The sequence below is a fragment of the Salminus brasiliensis genome, chromosome 22, assembly GCF_030463535.1.
Source record: "Salminus brasiliensis chromosome 22, fSalBra1.hap2, whole genome shotgun sequence".
NCBI lineage: Eukaryota > Metazoa > Chordata > Actinopteri > Characiformes > Bryconidae > Salminus > Salminus brasiliensis.
In genome coordinates, this window is record NC_132899.1 from 1,958,452 (window position 1) to 1,978,451 (window position 20,000).

Sequence of the window (20,000 nt, forward strand, 5' to 3'; positions counted from 1 at the left end):
CCCAAATAAACATAAAGTCAGTGGTCAGTGAGTGTATCTACCTGTAATTAACTCTATATAACATTAGAATAAACCCAAATAAACATAAAGTCAGTGGTCAGTGAGAGTGTCTACCTGTAATTAACTCTATATAACATTAGAATAAACCCAAATAAACATAAAGTCAGTGGTCAGTGAGAGTGTCTACCTGTAATTAATTCTATATAACATTAGAATAAACCCAGATAAACAGAAAGTCAGTGGTCAGAGAGAGCATCTATATATGTGTATATATGCACAGGCAGGCAGACTGGAACTAAGTGTGTGTATGTGTGTGTGTATATATATATATATATATATATATATATATATATATATATATATATATATATATATATATATATATGTGTGTGTGTGTGTGTGTATATGTATATATATTTACACAAATACACACACACATATATTTCCTGCAGAAGCTCATCAGAACAGATGCAGCTGAACATAAATCCAGTAATAAGGAGCAAGAGCTTCTCATTCTGAAGAAAGTAGAGAGATCTTGAGATAATTTCTGTTAATGGAAGAGATCTCATTAATGAACCACTTTTACAGGGGCAGTATGTTTATTAGTAACCTGCCCCCTAATAATGACAATTCTAAATTATTGAATAATTCCAATAATAAATAATGTAATAATTATACATTTAACATGTGAATTTCCCCACTGCGGGACTAGTAAAGGACTATCTTATCTTATCTTATCTTAAATATTTAAATAACTGCAGTTTAATTTTTTACATTATTTTTAATTCATGTAATAGTGTTTTGCCAACATTTAATCTTTTTTTATATTGATTATCAAATGTTTAGTGAGCTATTTTAATATGTCTTTACAGCATAACAAAAATGTATCACTCTTATGTAACTCTTACACGCTTAAATAAATGTAAAAAGACATATTATATTAGTTAACTGAACCTAATTAATATTAAACAATTATTAGTGTTAATGCTATGTATATATATATATATATATATATATATACTGTTTAAGATGTATAACCTTTTACAGTTATATGTACCCTGCACTTACCACTGGAACTCTTACGCACAGTCACACAGCACAATAACCACTCCCCACCCACACCACACCTGAACTCACACCCATCCAGTGTCCTTTTGGTAAATGATGTAAACATTATTAGATTATATCAAACCTGCACGTTTAAACCGCTTTAAACCCGGTGCAGCGTTGTAAATATAGTGTGTGTGTGTGTGCGTGTGTGTGTGTGTGTGTGTATAGTATAAGTAAGTGTGTAAACACTCAGTATTTTTATTTTGTAAATGTGTGTTCTGTTAGGTGCAGTGAGGGACGATGCACCTACTGGTTGTTTTTCACTCCCCTTTACACCTGTGTAATGTGACGTGACAGTAAATGTGATTTGATTGGCTATAGATGTAGTAGTGTATAGATGTAGTAGTGTATAGATGTAGTAGTGTAAACACCAGTCACGGCGTCTTCAGAGACGCGTCTGTACACTGTAAAACAGCCTGGCTTTATTTACTGAATTCAACTGATTGCAAAAAAAACAAACAAACAAACAAATAAATAAAAAAGAAAGGCACATTAAATATGTTGTGTTCAGCAATGTTCACCTTACTGCCCTCCTCTCTCTACAGGACTCCAACGACGATGACGTGTCACTGTTTGATGCAGAAGAGGACTCCGCAAGAAATTCTCGAAAATCCAAGATTAAGTGAGTGTGTTCTCCGGCTGTCTGTGTCGCAGTGAGACGTTTGGTCATACATGTCCTTCCTGCCCACTGCTGGGGGCTCTGCAAAAACCCTGTATCTCCCTTTCTGTTGTTCTTTATACTGTATCAGAATTCCTTACTGAACGGACCAATCAGAATGCTCTGAAATGACCTGGAATGCAATCTGTTCCATTGACTTCCATTGAAATTGAAGTAGCTCCTGTTTTGGAGATACGAGGTTTGTGTGTGACGGTGACTACATACTAACAGTGGTATCCTGTATAAATATCAGGATTTATAGGCATGCGATATGGGCAAAAGTATTTGGACACCTACAGGAGTCCAGGCTTTTGTGTCGTCCCATTCTAAACCTATAGGCTGTATTAATAAGGAGCTGGTCCTCCTTCAGCAGCAGGTCTGGAGCTCTGCTGCAGTTACTGAGTCAGTTGGAGGCTTTTCTGCACTCTGCTCTGAGCTCAGCACTCGGCCCTGACCCCGCTCTATAACTTTACGTGGTCTGACAGACACTCGGTGGCTGAGCTGCTCTCTGTGAGCTGTTCCTCCTAAACTCTTCAATAATAACACCACTCACAGCTGATGGAGGAAGATCTAGGAGGGAGGAGATTTCACCAGCTGACTTGTTGTTGTTGGTGCAGCGGTGTCTCCTATTACATACAGAACCACGCTGGAGTTCAGTGAGCTCTTCAGAACCTCCTGTTCTTTCACTGATGTGTGGAGGAAAGGCAGACTGCAGGACTAGGGGCTGGATTTATACAGCTGTGGCTGTGTCCCAATACTTTTGTCCATATAGGTAATTATAAGTGATATCAGCGTGTCCCTATCTGTACCTAATGTGTGATGTGTGTGTGATGTGTGTGTGTGTGTGTAGGCACCCCGTGGCATCATTCTTCCACCTGTTCTTCAGGGTGAGTGCGATCCTGGTCTATCTGCTGTGTGAGCTGCTCAGCAGTAGTTTCATCGCCTGCATGGTCACCATCATTCTCCTCCTGTCATGTGACTTCTGGACGGTAAAGGTTAGTATTAGTGGGGTCTGGTCTGATCTGCAGAGGGGTCAGCGTGGCTGCAGGCTTTCATTCCAGTCCAGCAGGAGCTCACCTGCTGCCCAGGTGAAGCTGTTGCCCCTGCTGGATTGGGATGAAGGCCTGCAGCCACGGCGGTTCTCTGTGGATATGACGGAACACCCCTGGGTTCTACAGTCATGTTTACATTTGCAGAATTACAGAAATGCACAGTGTTATTCAGAAGGACTAACATTGATATCTGCGAGCTACCCTGAACTTCAGAGACCACAGCCTCACAAGCATCTCTGAAGACCCCTGCTGCACTCCAACGATACAAACACCGCCCCCCCCCCACAATAAAATCTTAAAAAATTCTAAAAATAAAAATATATACACACTGTTTTCAGGCTCTGAAGATAATACACCAAATGACAAAAGTATTGGGACGCCTGCTCATTCATTGTTTCTTCTATAATCAAGGCTATTAAGAAGTCTCTACTGTCCAGAGAAGAAGACTTTCTAGGTCAGAATGTTTTAGGATCACCTCCCCAACTCCTCCCAAAAGTACTGGATGAAGCTCCACCACCATCATTCCAGAGAACACAGTTCTTCCACTGCTCCACAGCTCCTCAATGCTGGGGGGCTTTATACCCCTCTAGCCCACGCCTGGCATTATTAGGCAGCATGGAGCCAATAGGGTCATGATGTTTATCTGCTCCTGCAGAGAGTCCTATTCTATTGGCAGTACTTCTCTTCAAGGATGTGTGTCAGCAATGAGTGCATCTTAAAGTGGCTGAATGCCTTCATTAGAAGGGGTGTCCACAAACATTTGGACATGCAGTGACTGTTAATATGACAGTTATGTGTATTAATACTGTCAGTTCTGGTTTTGGGGGTTGTTCTAATTGGTGCTTCGTGTGTCAGAACATCACAGGCCGTCTGCTGGTGGGCCTGCGCTGGTGGAATCAGGTGGATGAGGATGGGAACAGCCGCTGGGTGTTCGAGTCCAGGAAGGTAGGGTTACCAAACAAGTCAGGGGTGCTTCTTCACACGTGTGTGTGTGTGTGTGTGTGTGTGTGTGTGTGTGTGTGAGTCTGAAGCTGGGGTTACACTTTTCTGGATGACATTAGCCCTTATGAGAAGTGATCAGTGCCTCTGGTTTTACTAGTTATAGGCAGTGTGTGTTTTAGGGGAATGGGCCGGGTATGCGCCGCTTCCCCCCAGGCTCGTTGGGGTTTGAAAAATGAGCGGCTTCACTGTGCATGCGCCAAAGGGGGCATGTGTTGGTCCGCCCTCACTAGTGTTGGGGGCATCGCGTGTGATTGGGGGGGTTGGGTCATTGGTGGTCCAAATTAGGGAGGAAATGAGTGAAAATCTGATCAAATTTATTTAAAAAGTATAATTCTCTCTCCATGAGCATCAATGACCACTGCTGACCACTGCATACCCCAGGAACACCCCACAAGACCTGCCTGCAGATGAGAATTGGCCTCAGGGTCTAAGTGTTTAGAGATGGTATCGGATTGCTGTCGGTATTGGCAGACTCTCGAGGTTGCAGTATCGGTATTGGTATCAGACTGTGGTATCGTGCCACCCCTGTGTGTCGGTGAGTAACCTGCTCTTTGCTGTGTGTGTGTGTGTGTGTGTGTGTGTGTGTGTGTGTGTGTGTGTGTGTGTGTGTGTGGTTTATAGGGCCACGCTCAGCAGCTCCCAGCATCCCTCCCGTCTGATTCTGAGGCTCGGATCTTCTGGCTGGGCCTGATCATCTGCCCGGTGCTGTGGGTCATCTTCACCTTCACTGCCCTCTTCTCCTTCAAGATCAAATGGCTGGTGAGCTCCGACTGAAGCCTAATGAAGCCCAGGTTCAGCTGGGTCTGCTGTTGAGGTTGAGCTGAGCCCTGAACCTCAGCAGCAGTATCAGAATCTGTGGTTCCTCAACCACTTGCCTGGTATTGTACCTTTAGAACAGCTCTGACGGGTTGAGGCAAGGTGTTCTGTGGTGTCTGGAACCAAGACTAACGTTAGCAGCAGATCCTGTAAGTCCTGTAAGTTGAGGTGAGGTGGGCGGGGCCTCCATGAGCATCAGTGAGACTTTAAGGCCCTTGACCCTGTCACTGGTTCACTGGTTTGTCCTTCATTGCAGCACTTTTAGTAGGTACTGACCACTGCACACCACTGGAACACCCCACAAGACCTGCCTGCTGATGTTCTGGAGATGTTCTGACCCAGTCATTGTCTAGAACATCACAGTTTTGACTGAGCAGAACCCCTCATTGTGTTGTGTTTATGTACCGTGTGCAGGCGGTGGTGATTATGGGAGTGGTCCTGCAGGGAGCTAATCTTTACGGATACGTTCGCTGTAAAGTCGGCACCAGGACTAATCTGAAGAACATGGCCACCAGCTACTTCGGGACGCAGTTCCTCAGACAGGTGTGTTTCAAATGTGTGAGGAAGTGATTAAGACCAGTCACAGCCTGGGGATGGTCTTAGAACAAATGAGGACGCGATTACGACCAATTGCCATCAGGGGGAGGAGTCTCAGAACAATTGAAGCAGGGATTAAGACCAGTTGCATTCAGGGGGAGGAGTTTCAGAACAAACAAGGAGAGGATTTAGGACAAATCACAGCCAGGGGGAGGAGTCTTAACACTCAAGGAGGTAATTAGTACCGATTTCACTCAGGGGGAGGAGTCTCAGAACAATTGAAGCAGGGATTATGACCAATTGCAGTCATGGGGAGGAGTCTTAACACTCAAGGAGGTAATTAGAACCAATTGCACTCAGGGGGAGGAGTCTCAATCCAAATAAAATGGTGATTAGGACCAATCACAGCCTGGTGGAGTGGTCTCAACAATCTAGGAGGTAATTAGGACCAATTGCACTCAGGGGGAGGAGTCTCAAACCAAATGAAAAGATGATTAGGACCAATCAGCCTGGGGGAGAGGTCTCAGAACAAACGCTCTGCTGATAGCTGATGCTATTCCGGTATCTTCAGGCATCAGCAGGGTTTGGGTGAGGTGTGTCGTGACCGCACTAACGCCTCTCTCTGCTGTTCGTCTCTCAATGAAGGCTATGAGTAAACAGGAGGGCTCATGAGGAGGAGCTGCCTAAAGCCTTCAGCACGTCTGCAGGATCCATCGAGGTGGAGGAGAGAAAGGACTTCCTGAAGCTGACCGGAGCGTGTAGCTGTCTCCGCTGGGCAGATGCTGCAGTATTTCCAACACTCTCCTGTTGTTGTTGTTTTGTTTGTTCATTTTTTAAAGAATCGATTGTTTGTTATTTGAGTTTTTTCTTTAACTTATTAACTTTGTATTATGCTGTGAGATTATATTAAGAGTTTGGACCTTAAAAATGTTACTCTGGTTCGGTTAGGTCAGGAGAGTCTCTGACAAACATGTACAGGGAATTAAAACAGCCTCTCAAATGTTTGGGTACACCTTGTTCACTAGTAGGCTAGTACTTCTCATAGTAAACAAGACCTCGGGCCCTTTCTTACACCCTGCCCTGCGTTGTGATGCTCATTGCCATTTTCCACCCCATCAACAGTCTATTCTAACTTCTCCTGTCTGCATGGTTTAAACAGTAGGGCTGCTTGTGAATATCTCTACGGTGATGGGGGCGGTGGTCTCAACCTGACTGTTCAGGTCAGTTTCTGGGGTATTGCTGTGAATCTCTGCAGCGGAAAACACAGTCAGACGCTCGTCGCTATCGCGGCAGTAAATTGTCCACACAGGCGCGTGCAGCCCGGTGCTCGTACCCCCCCCCCCCCCCCCCCCCACGCTTTACACCACTGAAATAACAACCCAATTGACCACACCTGGCTCCTAAAGGGTACAGTGAGAGACACTCTGATTGGTTTATTACTGCACGTTACGCCCCAAAAAAACACACCCATGATTCATTACGAGACTCAGTACAGGACTTTTTGGTGAGTTTTGCGCTGCACTGGGCGAGCGTTTTCCGTCGTTACCATAGCAAAGACACACCGACACGCCCCCTAAATCAAGCTGCTCGCCTAAAGGTCGCTAAAATGGGGCCACTGCGTAAATCTAATTCACCCCTTTTACTGATCTGCTCTTTTTCAAAGTCAAAATTAATTCTTAATCAGCAGATCTTTAAACACTTAAAAAAAGGATCGGCCACCTTCAGACCGGTTTTTGGTCATTGTAGAACATTCACCTTGAACATTGTAGAACATTTGTTGTTCGGCTACTCCAGGATCACAGTCCTGCTAAACGATGGTGAAGATTCTTCCAAGTAGGGCTGGGCGATATGGTAAAAATACTCTATCATGATATTTTTTAGCGATACACAATATTTATCACCATACATGTAATTATAGACTAAAATCATCAGTATCAGATTCTCATAATCTACTATCAGATCCTCTCTGTACTGAATACAGTGATTTATACTCTACATCTGCTGCTCTTCATCTAATGAACCCTTCAGTCTAATCACACTGTTAGTAATGAACCCTGCAGCTGATCAGTGTTTATTAACACTAACAGTATGATCAGAAAAGCTTATTGTTATGTATCATGATACAATAAAATATCGTCATATTGCCCAGCTCTACTTCCAAGCCTTAGTTTTAGCAGGCTGAAGCAGGTTGTCTCCCTGTGTTTTACACCATCCATCCATCCATCAGTCCTTCACTGATGCCCCTTCACTTCAGTCTCAGCCACTGAACTCAGCAGCTCCTTCAGAGTGATTGTTGGCCTCCCTGTGAGTCCTCTTCTTGCTCTAGTGCTGAGTTTTGAGGGACGGCCGTGGTTTGATGCAGCTTCCAGTCGATCCAGCCGAGCTCCCTGGAAGATCCAAAAACCTTGATATTCTTATACATTCTTCTCTGATCATCTTCTAACCTATAACCTGAACTCGACGTTCTTCAGAATGTCCTCTGATCGTCCTCTGATTTTACCCAGAGCAGGTGATCTTGATTAGTGATTGACAGGTAGAGGCTGATGGTAACTCTGCTGCGTTCTGGTTGAGGTGATTTCTGAAACCCAAAATGTGTCCCAGTCCAAAATATCACAGTATTCAATTTAAAGACTTTTCTGAAGGGCAGTACTTCACATACCCGTATCCATGTTTTATTTACTGGGACTGAAGATGGAACCGGCTGAGCTGTCTCACACGTCTTCATACTTTCCACTGGTGTTTTGGTTTGATGTGTGAAACATGTACAGATCTGTATAAATGAAACCATGTAAAATACCTTTTTGTGAAACTATGAATACAACCTTTTTCAAACTGTAGAAACTTCTTAGTATTTGAAGCGAGTTCTGACTATTAGAGTGAGTGTTATGACTGTCCGAGTCAGTCCGAGTTCTGTGTAGTGGAATGTGATTGGATGCTTCTTGATGTGAACTAGATTAAATGAATTTGTCTAAGTTTGATGACATTTATTCTCCTGTTCATTTTGCAAAAAACATTATTCCATATTTATACTTTATACATTATAACCAAAATACTTATTTTAGCTTTTATATTTTTTTATGTTTTTTTAAAGGCTTTGATGTTTTAAACCTGAACTGATTAAAGACAATAAAGACTTGAGTTTTAGCTTCAGATATTTATTTTCAGTGATGCACAAAAACACTGCTTCACTGCTAAACATCACCCTTTTGTGGAGGTATCTACATTATTGTGGAGAAAAAGGGTTTTTAGATATTTCTCAAAATTAAATTAAAATTAAAAAAAGCTTTTAAGTAATTGACTTTGAGTTCAATTCCACACTTGTGTGACAAGCTGTTCACTTACAGCTTCGATTAACTGACAGGTCTTTATTTTGTTCATTTTTTAAATTATACCTGAATTTTAATGCAAAATATTTCCCTCTATATAATAATGTTGAATTTATTCTTTTGTATTTTTTGTATTTTTAAAGTGTAAATCTCACTCTGAAAAGAATAGCTTGTAAGATTTGTGGAGCTCTTTGTATGTATGCATATGTCATTAAATAATCCTTATCAACCAAAGCTCTGTTAAAGACTTTTAGTAATTATTGCACTCTGTAATAAAGTCAGTGTTGACGCTTTAGGGAGGACTTTTATGTTGAAGGGCAGCTGATCCCCGCTTCCGCTTCCTTGTGCGTGTTGAACTGGGCGTGATGGTGGTCAGCTGATATCCGTCAGACCGCGGTTGTTTTCAGCCGCAGCTCCTTTGGTTCATTACAGGGATTCAATTAAATTAGAAACTGGACAGAACTGCACATTTAATGTGAAGCTAACTGGACTGAACTGAGTTGAATCTGCAGCGCTGAAGCAGACCTTTATTTTGTAATATTTCGGTGGAGGTGTTCGGGGGTGGTGTTCGGGGGTGGTGTTCGGGGAGGGATGGCGGCGCTCTGATTACCAGGTTAATCTGTGAGGATCTTCTTCAGCTGATTGTTTCTGAAACTGTAAAGGTTTTACACGATGATCCCGACCGAGGACGCGTCAGCCCGGAAGAGGGAGATCGAGGAGAAGCTGAAGCAGGTCGGTGGAGGAGGAGGGGGAGGAGGAAGAGGAGGAGGAGGAGGAAGAGGAGAGGAGGAGGAGGGGAGGAGGGGGGGAGGAGAGAGGAGGAGGAGGGGAGGAGGGGGGGAGGAGAGAGGAGGAGGAGGAGGGGGAGGGGGAGGAGAGAGGAGGAGGAGGGGGAGGAGAGAGGAGGAGGAGGGGGGGAGGAGGAGAGGAGAGGAGGAGGAGGAGGAGGAGGGGGGAGGAAGAGGAGGAGGAGAGAGGAGGAGGGGGGAGGAAGAGGAGGAGGAGGGGGGGAGGAGGAGAGAGGAGGAGGAGGAGAGGTGGAGGGGAGGGGAGGAGGAGGAGGGGGGGAGGAGGAGGAGGGGGAGGAGAGAGGAGGAGGAGGGGAGGAGGGGGGGAGGAGGAGAGGAGAGGAGGAGGAGGAGGAGGAGGAGGAGGGGGGAGGAAGAGGAGGAGGAGAGAGGAGGAGGGGAGGGAGGAGGAGGAGGAGGGGGGAGGAAGAGGAGGAGGAGGGGGGGAGGAGGAGAGAGGAGGAGGAGGAGAGGTGGAGGGGAGGGGAGGAGGAGGAGGGGGGGAGGAGGAGAGAGGAGGAGGAGGAGAGGTGGAGGGGAGGGGGGGGAGGAGGAGGAGAGGGGGAGGAGGGCCGGGCCGGGCTGCAAACCCCTCCTAAACCCAGCAACCCCCCAAACCCCTCCTAAACCCAGCAACCCCCCCCCCCAAACCCCCCCTAAACCCAGCAACCCCCCCCCAACCCCCCTAAATGTTTTAATTGTATAAATAAAATAGAATATTAAATAAATAATAATTATTATAGAGAATAAAATATTTAGTCATATTAAGTCGTTGATTGTAGATGGCAAGTATTGTTTTGTTAAATTATTTTAAGGTAATTTTTTGTAATAAAAATGACGAAGGAAAGGCGCACATTACAGCAGCAACAACTCGTAGAAATAACAAAAGAAAACAGATGAAAATAAAATTCCTACTTTTAATGATATGTTCTATAGTTTTCTTCAGGTACTGTGATGTTATTTGGAGATATTAACAGATTGACAATTGTGTTGTTTTACGATATTTGGAAATTATTTTGAGATTTGAATAGAAATTTCAGTTTATTTTTCTTTTCTTATTTTTTAAAATATTTTCTTCTTATTGATATTTTTTGTTTAATTATTCATTGATTTAAAATGTTCAGAAGTTGATTTAAAGTTTATTAATCCCAGAGAGCAAGTCGCACATTGCCGCAGCAACAGAAAGTGGAAATAATAACAAAACAGATCAAAATAAAATAAAAATCATTCTTCTCTGAAGAGATATGAGATAATTTAAGAGAATATATAAAAAATAAATAATAAATTATAATAAATGCAGTGAGTATAAAGTGAGTGCAGTATACAAGTACAAATAGTATAGACTCTGTTATTGTTCAGTCATTATTTGGAGATGTTTCATAGTTGTTTTTAAAATGCTGAGACGTTATTTGGAGATATTATGTCATTATTTTGATGATTTTTACATGACAATACACTACACAAATCATACCATAGTATGAAAGACTTCCTTTACACTTAATTAATATTTAATAATTACTAATTCAGTCTTAAAATCCAAAAGTATTTAATAAATGTAGACGAGTAAAAATCACGTGTGTGATCGTTAGGTCTACTCATTAACATCAGGTTTTAACATTATTAATAGGAGTGATTAGTTATTTTATTAGTTTATTATTGATCTGAGAGAACGTTAAGAAGAGCTGGTCTTGTAGACAGGGTGTAAACCCTGCGGTCAGTGAGCTGGAGATGTGGAGATCTGCCCATAAGGGGTCCGGTGGAGTCTGGTTGGACCACTGCCTGCCAGTGAGCTGCCACACCATGTGGGAGGCTGGGGTTCGATTCCTGGTTTGGTGACTAGGCTGGGCTACACCAATAAGAGTCCTTGGGCCAGACTCCCTCCCAACACTACACTGGCCCAACGCTGTAATACCAGTAACCTTGTAAGTCGCTCTGGATAAGATGTAAATGTAAGTGTTGAATTTTTTGGTGTTTGTGCTGCCCTGCAGGAACAGGAAACGCTGTCCTTCATTCGGGAAAATTTGGAAAAGAGTGACCAGCTCACTAAAGGCATGGTAAGGGATTGGGAGTGTGTGTGTGTGTGTGTGTGTGTGTGTGTGTGAGTGTGTGTATTTATCTCTTTGTAGGGACCAGGTCATGCTAGGATGATGGAAATACGAGCGGTTAGAGGTTGTGGAGGTTGCTGGACGATGAGCTCACTGGTTTTTCTGTCTCCCAGGTGTCCATCCTGTCCTCCTTTGAGAGCCGCCTCATGGCGCTGGAGAACTCCATCATCCCGGTGCATAAGCAGACGGAGAACCTGCAGCGTCTGCAGGAGAACGTGGACAAAACACTCTTCTGCCTCGACCACGTCATCAGCTACTACCACGTCGCCAAGGACACCGACAGGATCATCAAGGAGGGGTGCGTGTCTCACATCCACAACGACTTGAGCTAGACTGAAACGGTACTTCAGTAGACGTACGTCAGTCCAGGTTCTAGATAGCAGTGAGTCGTACAGTGTCGGGAAGGGTATATAGAGTCTGTTGGAGATTACTGAACACCTCCGCACGCATTGAGGAGACTGTGTGATGCTTTACGGTTGCAGTTAGCACCATGCTAATTGGTGTACATTAGCTTTTCTTAGGTGTTAATAGCTACATTAGCCTCATAGCTGTAGCTTTAACAAGCTGTGTGTGTGTGTGTGTGTGTGTGTGTGTGTGTTTTCAGGCCCACTGGCCGGTTGGACGAGTACCTCGCCTGCATTGCGAAGATCCAGAAAGCCGTGGAATATTTTCAGGACAACAACCCGGACAGTCCTGAGCTCAACACAGTGGTACAGCATCTCTCCCTCTCTCTCTCTTTCTTAGTAACCTCTCTCGCTCAGTAATTTGACTGCTATCTAGAACTCCCCCAGCCACAATGCTACCAGCACTGGGAGGATGAGGACACATGAAGAAGCTCCACCACGTCTTCTCAAACTGCTGCTAACATTGGGGCTCAACCCACCTGGAGGAAAATGCTAACTGCTAATTCTGTTATGTTAGCTAACAGCTGCTCACACTGAGTGATGGAAGGGAGAGGCAGCATCATCACCCAGAGAGAGAGAGAGAGAGAGAGAGAGAGAGAGAGAGAGAGAGAGAGAGAGAGAGGGATAGAGGGAGAGAGAGAGGGAGAGAGGGAGAGAGAGAGAGGGAGAGAGGGATAGAGGGAGAGAGAGAGGGAGAGAGGGAGGGAGAGAGAGAGGGAGAGAGAGAGGGAGAGAGAGACAGAGAGAGGATAGTTATGCTCTCTGGGACCCCCACTTACGGATGGCTGGGGCATCACTGGGGATTGAACTGGCAGTCTCCCAATGACAGAACCAACACTTGGATGGTTGCCCCACTCTGGGTTCAGCTTGTGGCCTGCTTATGCACAGTGTAGATCTTATGGGGGTGTGTGTATCTGTGTGTGTGTGTGTGTGTGTGTGTGTATCTGTGTGTGTATCTCTGTGTGTGTGTGTGTGTGTGTGTGTGTGTGTGGACACAGTCACTCCTCTGCTAACCTGTGTAAGTTCAAATACAGTCATGTGCTCCTTCTCAGAAGTATAAGCCAGCCTGCAGACTGAGCCGTTCCTGGTCTTGTCTTTCAGAAAGTGCGCTTTGAGAAAGGCAAAGAGCAGCTGGAGGCGGAGTTTCGGGCCCTGCTGACGCGCTACAGTAAGCCGGTCCCGCCCATTCTGATCCTGGACGCCATCGGTGGGGATGAGGAGCTGGAGGGAGAGGTGACACTGGAGCACCTGCCTGAGGCCGTGCTCCAGGACATCATCTGTATCTCCGCTTGGCTGGTGGAGTACGGACGCAACCAGGGTACACACACACACACACACACACACACACACACACACACACACACACACACACACACACACACTGTTTGATTTGTCATCAGTTTGGGTTCAGGGCTTTCCAACAAGGTCTGTCAGCTGTTTTATCAGCTTCCATAGTTGGGTTTGATCACTGTGAGCTCCAGCTGTGCTGATTTGTGTGTGTGTGTGTGTGTGTGTGTGTGTGTGTGTGTGTGTGTGTGTGTGTGTGTGTGTTTTCTGTCCTCAGATTTCATGAACGTGTATTTCCAGATCCGCTCCAGTCAGCTGGATCGCTCCATTAAGGGTCTGAAAGAGCACTTCCGTAAGAGCAGCGCCTCCTCGGCCCTGCTCTACTCTCCAGCCGTCCAGACCAAACGCAAGGACACGCCCACCAAGAAGGCCCCCAAGAGACCAGGTCAGTCCCTTTTTAAAACTGCATGCCTGGACAGGCCTGGTGTGAGGGTGCACTGGGGTTAGGGGCAGAGTGCACTGGGGTCTGTGGTGGTCAGCACTAGTAATCAGGGGTGTAAACGTGCATCGACACTTTTACACTTTTTATTTGGCTAAAAAAAAAAAAAAAATGATATAAAAACCCAAATCTGCAGAGTGTAGTGTTCTCACCGTCTGAGTTCCACTGTTTGGGACGAGTTCCTCTGGTCACAGAGAATTCAGAAAAAATGATCAAATCAGAATGAATCAGTGGTGAATTTCGAGGGATCATGATCACGGCTGGGGGGACCGGATTACTCAGCAGTTCTGTATTAGTACCAGTACCACTTTCAGTACCAGTCTTCCCAGCATGCATGAGCCAATGAGCACGATTTAGAATCTGACTGATGGGATTACTGTTAAAATCAGCAGTTCTGATGACGTGAGCGTTTTAATAACACCCAGCCCTAATCATGATGAACTGACTCAGAGTTCATAGATTTACCCCCCTACTAGTGTTACATGTTGTGGGTTTCACTCAGGTCCTCCTTTCCGATCCTCAGTTTCACTGCTGTAGCACTCGACTCTGCTGAGAGTGTCCTTCTGGTCCTGTAACTCTGATTAACCTCCTCTCCCTCTCTTCTCCTTCTGCCTTTCACCCGTTGTGTTGAAATGACGCCAGTCTACATCCCAGGTAAAGTGCCAGCTTCAGTGTGCTCCAGCCAGCGCTTGCTTCATCAAAGCCGCGTTAGAACCAGGCATGACGCGGTAGAGTTACACCAGCGGAGCCGGATAGAACCAGGGTTTAGGGTTACCGGCGTCAGTATATCTAATATTACTTATTATTATTATTATTATTATTATTAATAATAATAACAATTATTATTATTGATGATATTATTATTATGAGATGGCTGTAGAAATGTTATTATTAAGATTATTAGGGTGTACTTTGAGATGACACTGTTAGCAACCATCTTGCAATACTACAGCACCCATCTAGCAAGGACTTGGCAACACCATAGCAACCACCTAGAATCTCCCTTGGATACCATAGCAATACATTAGTAACCATCTGGCATTCTATAGCAATCATCTCGCATCACCACAGCAACCACTTAGCAACAGGATAGCAGCCATCTCGCGACACTCTAGCACCACTTAGAGACACTATAGCAACCTCCCGCAACACCATAACAACCTCTTAGCGACACTATAGCAGAACATCTCGCAACACTGCAGCACCCATTTAGCATCCACTTAGCGACACCCTAGCAACCACTTAGCAACAGGATAGCAGCCATCTTGCGACACCCTAGCAACCACTTAGAGACACTATAGCAACCTTCCGCGACACTATAGCAGAACATCTCGCAACACTGCAGCACCCATTTAGCATCCACTTAGCGACACCCTAGCAACCACTTAGCAACAGGATAGCAGCCATCTCGCAACACTAAAGCAACCACTTGGAGACACTATAGCAACCTTATGCAGCATCATAGCAACCACTTAGAAACATCATAGCAGAAATCTTGCAACACTGCAGCATTCCTCTAGCACCCACTAGCAACCACTTGGCAACATGATAGCAACCACTTAGCGACACCATAGCAACCACTTAGCAACACTGTAGCAGACATCTTGCAACACTACAGCACCCATTTAGCAAGGACTTGGCAACGCAATAGGAACCACCTGGAATGCCATGGCACCCTCTAGCAACACCATAGCAACTACTTTCACTCCAGTGACCACATAGTGGAAACCAACACTTTAACCATGATATATAAATATGCACTTATGTTCTAAAATCACTATTTAATAAGTTGAGTAATCGTTATAACATCTAATAATGTTCCCACAGTCATCTTATAATCAGAAACATTAGATATATTGACATCATTTGTCAGGGCATCAGCAGAACCAGCAGAACAGTAGGGTTCCACCAGCAGAACCTCATAGCACAATTCACCAAAATACCGTCAGCTGTTTAGTTCAGGCTCTGAGTGTGACGTCACTGCTGCTTCATTTAAGCATCCAGTTGTGCTTTTGTCTGTAGTGTGTGTGTGTGTGTGTGTGTGTGTGTGTGTGTGTGTGTGTGTGTGTGCTGCAGTGGGTGGTAGTAGCAGGGCTTGGCTATGTGGTAAACTCACCTCATTCTCCTGCAAATGCCTGAACGTCATCACTGTACACTCTCTCACCACATAGAGGCGCTGTCTTCGTCCGGCTGACCTCTACCAGGTCAAGGGGTGGGGTGGGGGGTCTCGGGGGGGTCTCAGGGGGGTCACATCATCTCTGTTTTAGTGCAGCATTCTCAGCTCCGCTCTGGGAGGTCAGGTGTTTCAGTTGAATCATGTGAACTCCAGACTCCCCCAAATCACCGGAGGCACCTTCACTGTCCAGCTAACGGTCTTCATCCTCCACACGGTGCAGACACTGTATGCCAGCGTACAGCGCTTATCAATCAGCCAGAACATTAGTACCACTGCCAGTAGTTGGGAGGAACACTGATGGTCCAGATGGTCCAGGAGCTCCTGTCAAGAGCTTGATTATTAGCCAGAGAGTTGAAAAATGCATGTGTACAGCGTGTCCTTTAGGGGTGGCTCTTCAAGGTCTCTTGGTTCTATGTAGAGCCATCAACAAAAGACTTTCACCAATCAAAAGACCCCCTTAATCCATTTAAGATTCCAGATGGTATTTTAAGGTCTCATGGTTCTAGGTAGAACCATAGCCTTTATTGAGGAACCCTTAAATAACCATGTTCTTTAAAAAAGGGTTCTGTATAGAGCAATCTACAAAATGTTTTTCCCACCAATCTAAAGAACTTTCATTCTATTGAATCAACCAAATGGTTCTTTAGGGTGTCATAAAAAGCAGCAGTTCTACATAGAACCATGAGATCTTTAAGAACCACTGTCTTTAAAAAAGGTTCTGTATATAGCTGTCTACATAAGGATTTCCACCAATCAAAAGACCCCTTAATCCATTTAAGCTTCAAAGCGGTTATTTAAGGTCTCATGGTTCTATGTAGAACCATAGCCTTAAATGAGGAACCCTTAAAGAACCATTTTCATTAAAAAGGTTCTGTATAGAGTCCTCTACAAAAGACTTTACACCAATCCTAAGAAACCCCTAATTCTAGCAAAGAACTATTTAATCAACCAAATGGTTCTTTAGGGGTTCTGCAGTAAAAGCAGCAGTTCTACATAGAACCATGAGACCTTAAAGAACCATTTGGACGCTTAAATAGTTCTTAGCTCGGATGATGGAGTTTATTAGATTGGTGGAAAAACCTTCTGTAGATGGCTCTATACAAAACGCTTTTTTAAAGAAAATGGTTCTTTAAGGGTTCCTCAGTAAAGGCTATGGTTCTACATAGAACCATGAAAACAGGTTCTGTATATCTGTCTACAAAAGGCTTTCCATCGATGTAAATAACCTCTTGAACTTGGCAAAGTTCTAATCATCCAAATGATTCTTTGAGGTCTCATGGTTCTATGTAGAACCATAGTCTTTACTGAAGAACCCTTAAAGGACTATGTATATAAACAAAAAGGTTCTGTATAGAGACTTTTCACCAATCAAAAGACTCCAAAAAGCTTCCAAATGTTTTTTAAGGTCTCATGGTTCTATGTAGAACCATAGCCTTTTCTGAAGAACCCTAAAAGGACTAAATAACCTCGTGAACTTGGTGAAGCAGTGTTTAGGGTGGCTCTGCAGTGAAGGATGGGCTCATGCAGGTGGATCAGGTGTGTTGGAGCAGGTGGAGGAGTGAGGAGCTGGGAAACGCTGCAGCTCGGGTTCTTTAGCAGCCCAGCTGTCGGTCATTATCCTTCATCGTCCTGAGTGTTGTCCTGTCCTGAACCGCATGTGTGTTTGTTCTTAAAATAGACTGTAAACAGGTGCTGCGTCCCAATTCGAGCACTACACACTTACTCCTAACTATAGTACGTCCCGGATCCTTCAGTGGTTGAGATGTAAACAGTAATTCAGAGTGGGCTCGGTGTGGGGAAACGCACCAGCTCTGATTTCCTTACAGTGGAGGTGAATGGAAGCAGGTGCTGGTTGCCATGACTACAACACAGATACAGCCCATAATTGATCTCCTATCCAAACCCACCAGTGCAGCTACACGAGTCTTCTGAGTTTTATATGGAATGATGATGATGATGATGATGATGAAGGTAAAATAGTGAATAGAGAATCTCCACTAATGCAGTTCTCTTTAGGGACTACTTTCTGTAGCTGCACTACACCCTGCAGCATGTATCCCTCCACCATTTTAATGATCTGGTTCTAAAAGCAGGTTCTAGAGCCGAACTCTTCTCAGAACTCTGGTAGAACAGTGTCTCAGGCATCAGGCAGCGTCTTCATCACCATTAGGTGAAGAACTTTCTGTGAGGAGCTTTTATTAGAGCTTCAGACGTCTGCTTCCCTTCACCTCCACTGTAGAACTCCAGCTCTGACTGGGGGAGGTTATCTAGAACCTCCACTGTAGAACTCCAGCTCTGACTGGGGGAGCTTATCTAGAACCGAGTGTTGTGTGAGTTGTGTGGTGGTCTGCGATTTGGGGTGCAGTCGGACGGGAACAGAGCTAAAGCATGAGCTGCTCTGAGCTGACTGTGGGATGAACTAACCCCCGTGTTCTGTCCCCTGCACTGGAGCGTTCGGTGGGGACGCACCCATACCCAAATTTCAGCTTTCCAGCAGTGCTGAAAAAGGGTTCTTTTGGGGTTCTACGTACAACCGTTTTTTTTAAAAGGTTTCAAGTCTAGCCCTCTACAGAAGGTTTTCCTCGCATTTGAAGCACACTGTAACCAGGCGAGTAATCATTTAAGCGTCCCGTCTCACGTTTTTATGTAGAACCTTTACTGCAGAACCCTTAAAGAACCATTATCTTTTAAAAAAAGGTTCTGTATATAGCTGTCTACAAAAGGGTTTTCATCCATCCAAATAACCCATTGAACTTGGTAAAGAACCATTTTAGCATTCAAGGTCTCATTGTTCTAAGTTGAACCATTTCCTTTACTAAAGAACCCTTAAAGAACCATGTTCCTAAACATGTTCTCTGTAGAGCCATCTATAAAAGATTTTTATCTAGCTAGATTTTTCATCCTAGCTAAGAACTATTCAAGCTTCCAAATGGTTCTTTAAGTTATCATGGTTCTATGTAGAACCATAGCCTTTACTGAAGAACCCCAAAAGGACCACTTTCTTAAAAAGGTTCTGTATAGAGCCCTCTACAAAAGACTTTCCACCGATCTAAATAACCTCCTGAACTTGGTGAAGCACCATTAAATCATCCAAATGATTATTTGAGGTCTCATGGTTCTATGTAGAACCATAGCCTTTACTGAAGAACCATTAAAAGGACTATTAAAAAAAAGGTTCTGTATAGAGTCATCTACAAAAGGTTTTCCCACCAATCTAAAGAACACTTTCATCCTAGCTAAGAACCATTTAAGCGTCCAGATGTTTCCAAATGTTATCATGGTTCTATGTAGAACCATTGTCTTTTCTAAAGAACCCTTAAAGAACCATGTTTCTAAAAATGTTCCCTAAAGAGCCATCTACAAAAGGCTTTCCACCAATCTAAAGAACCCCTTCATCCTAGCAAAGAACTATTTACATCCAAATGATTCTTTGAGATCTCACGGTTCTATGTGGAACTACTGCCTTTACTAAAGAACCCTTAAAGAACCATTGTCTTTAAAAAACGGTTCTGTGTAGAGCCATCTATAAAACCTTCATCCTGGCAAAGAACCATTTAACCACCGAAATAGTTCTTTGAGTTGTCTCGGTTCTCTACAGAGCCTTTGCCTTTATTGAGGAACCCTTGAAGAACCCTTTTTAAGAGTGCGGTGACTGTGTGAAGTAGCTGACACCATCTCTGCTGTTTAAGGGGTTCATCATCATCATCATCATCATCATCATCATCTCAGTGTTTGGAAGGAAGTGCAGTGTGTGTGATGTGCACTCTAAGCAAAAAGGGGTTCTCTGCCCTGTCATGGTAGAGGAACCCTTTTGCTAAAGAACCCTTAAAGAACCCTTTTATGGAAGTGGTTAGAGTGTATAGAGCCATGCACAGAAGCAGTTCCACCAATCTGAAGAACCCTTCAAACAGGCAGAGAACCATTCCAGCAATGAAGTGGTTCTTTTGAGTTCTCTGGTTCTACACAGAAGCCTTGCTTTTTACTAAAGAACACTTCCAGAACCCTGGAACTCTTGGAAACCCTTTCTCTCTGATTAAGCATTTTAGCATCCAAGTGGTTCGAACTGTGTAGAACCTTCATTGGAGAACCTTTGAAGACGCATGTGTGTAGCTTTCAGTGACGTGTGCTGTAGATAGTGTGTGTGTGTGTGTGTGTGTGTGTGTGTGTGTGTGTGTGTGTGTGTGCGCACAGTAGTATGGTGGTAGGGTTCTGCTCGGAGGTCTTCGGCTGGTTTTTGGGG

The 20,000-nt window shown here is 44.3% G+C and overlaps 2 protein-coding genes across 13 annotated transcripts in view; both read left to right on the forward strand.

Moving 5' to 3' along the window:
- tvp23b (trans-golgi network vesicle protein 23 homolog B (S. cerevisiae)) overlaps positions 1-8,153 on the forward strand; it is an 8,895-nt gene extending 742 nt beyond the window's left edge. The window contains exons 2-7 of the mRNA XM_072667467.1: positions 1,656-1,732; positions 2,619-2,763; positions 3,676-3,765; positions 4,444-4,581; positions 5,053-5,181; positions 5,821-8,153. Coding sequence (XP_072523568.1) covers positions 1,656-1,732; positions 2,619-2,763; positions 3,676-3,765; positions 4,444-4,581; positions 5,053-5,181; positions 5,821-5,847 — 606 coding nt within the window. The 3' untranslated portion in view covers positions 5,848-8,153. The remainder of the gene's footprint in view (positions 1-1,655; positions 1,733-2,618; positions 2,764-3,675; positions 3,766-4,443; positions 4,582-5,052; positions 5,182-5,820) is intronic.
- Positions 8,154-9,061: 908 nt separating this feature from the next.
- exoc7 (exocyst complex component 7) overlaps positions 9,062-20,000 on the forward strand; it is a 27,323-nt gene continuing 16,384 nt past the window's right edge. For 4 of the 12 annotated variants that reach the window (XM_072668018.1, XM_072668019.1, XM_072668020.1 and 1 more), the window contains exons 1-6: positions 9,075-9,233; positions 11,278-11,343; positions 11,508-11,692; positions 11,999-12,104; positions 12,900-13,116; positions 13,363-13,530. In XM_072668018.1, the coding sequence (XP_072524119.1) occupies positions 9,174-9,233; positions 11,278-11,343; positions 11,508-11,692; positions 11,999-12,104; positions 12,900-13,116; positions 13,363-13,530 (802 nt within the window). In that variant the 5' untranslated portion in view covers positions 9,075-9,173. Of the gene's footprint in view, positions 9,234-11,277; positions 11,344-11,507; positions 11,693-11,998; positions 12,105-12,899; positions 13,117-13,362; positions 13,531-14,226; positions 14,239-20,000 lie in introns of all 12 variants that reach the window. The other 8 variants (XM_072668024.1, XM_072668015.1, XM_072668016.1 and 5 more) reach the window with 5 other exon arrangements.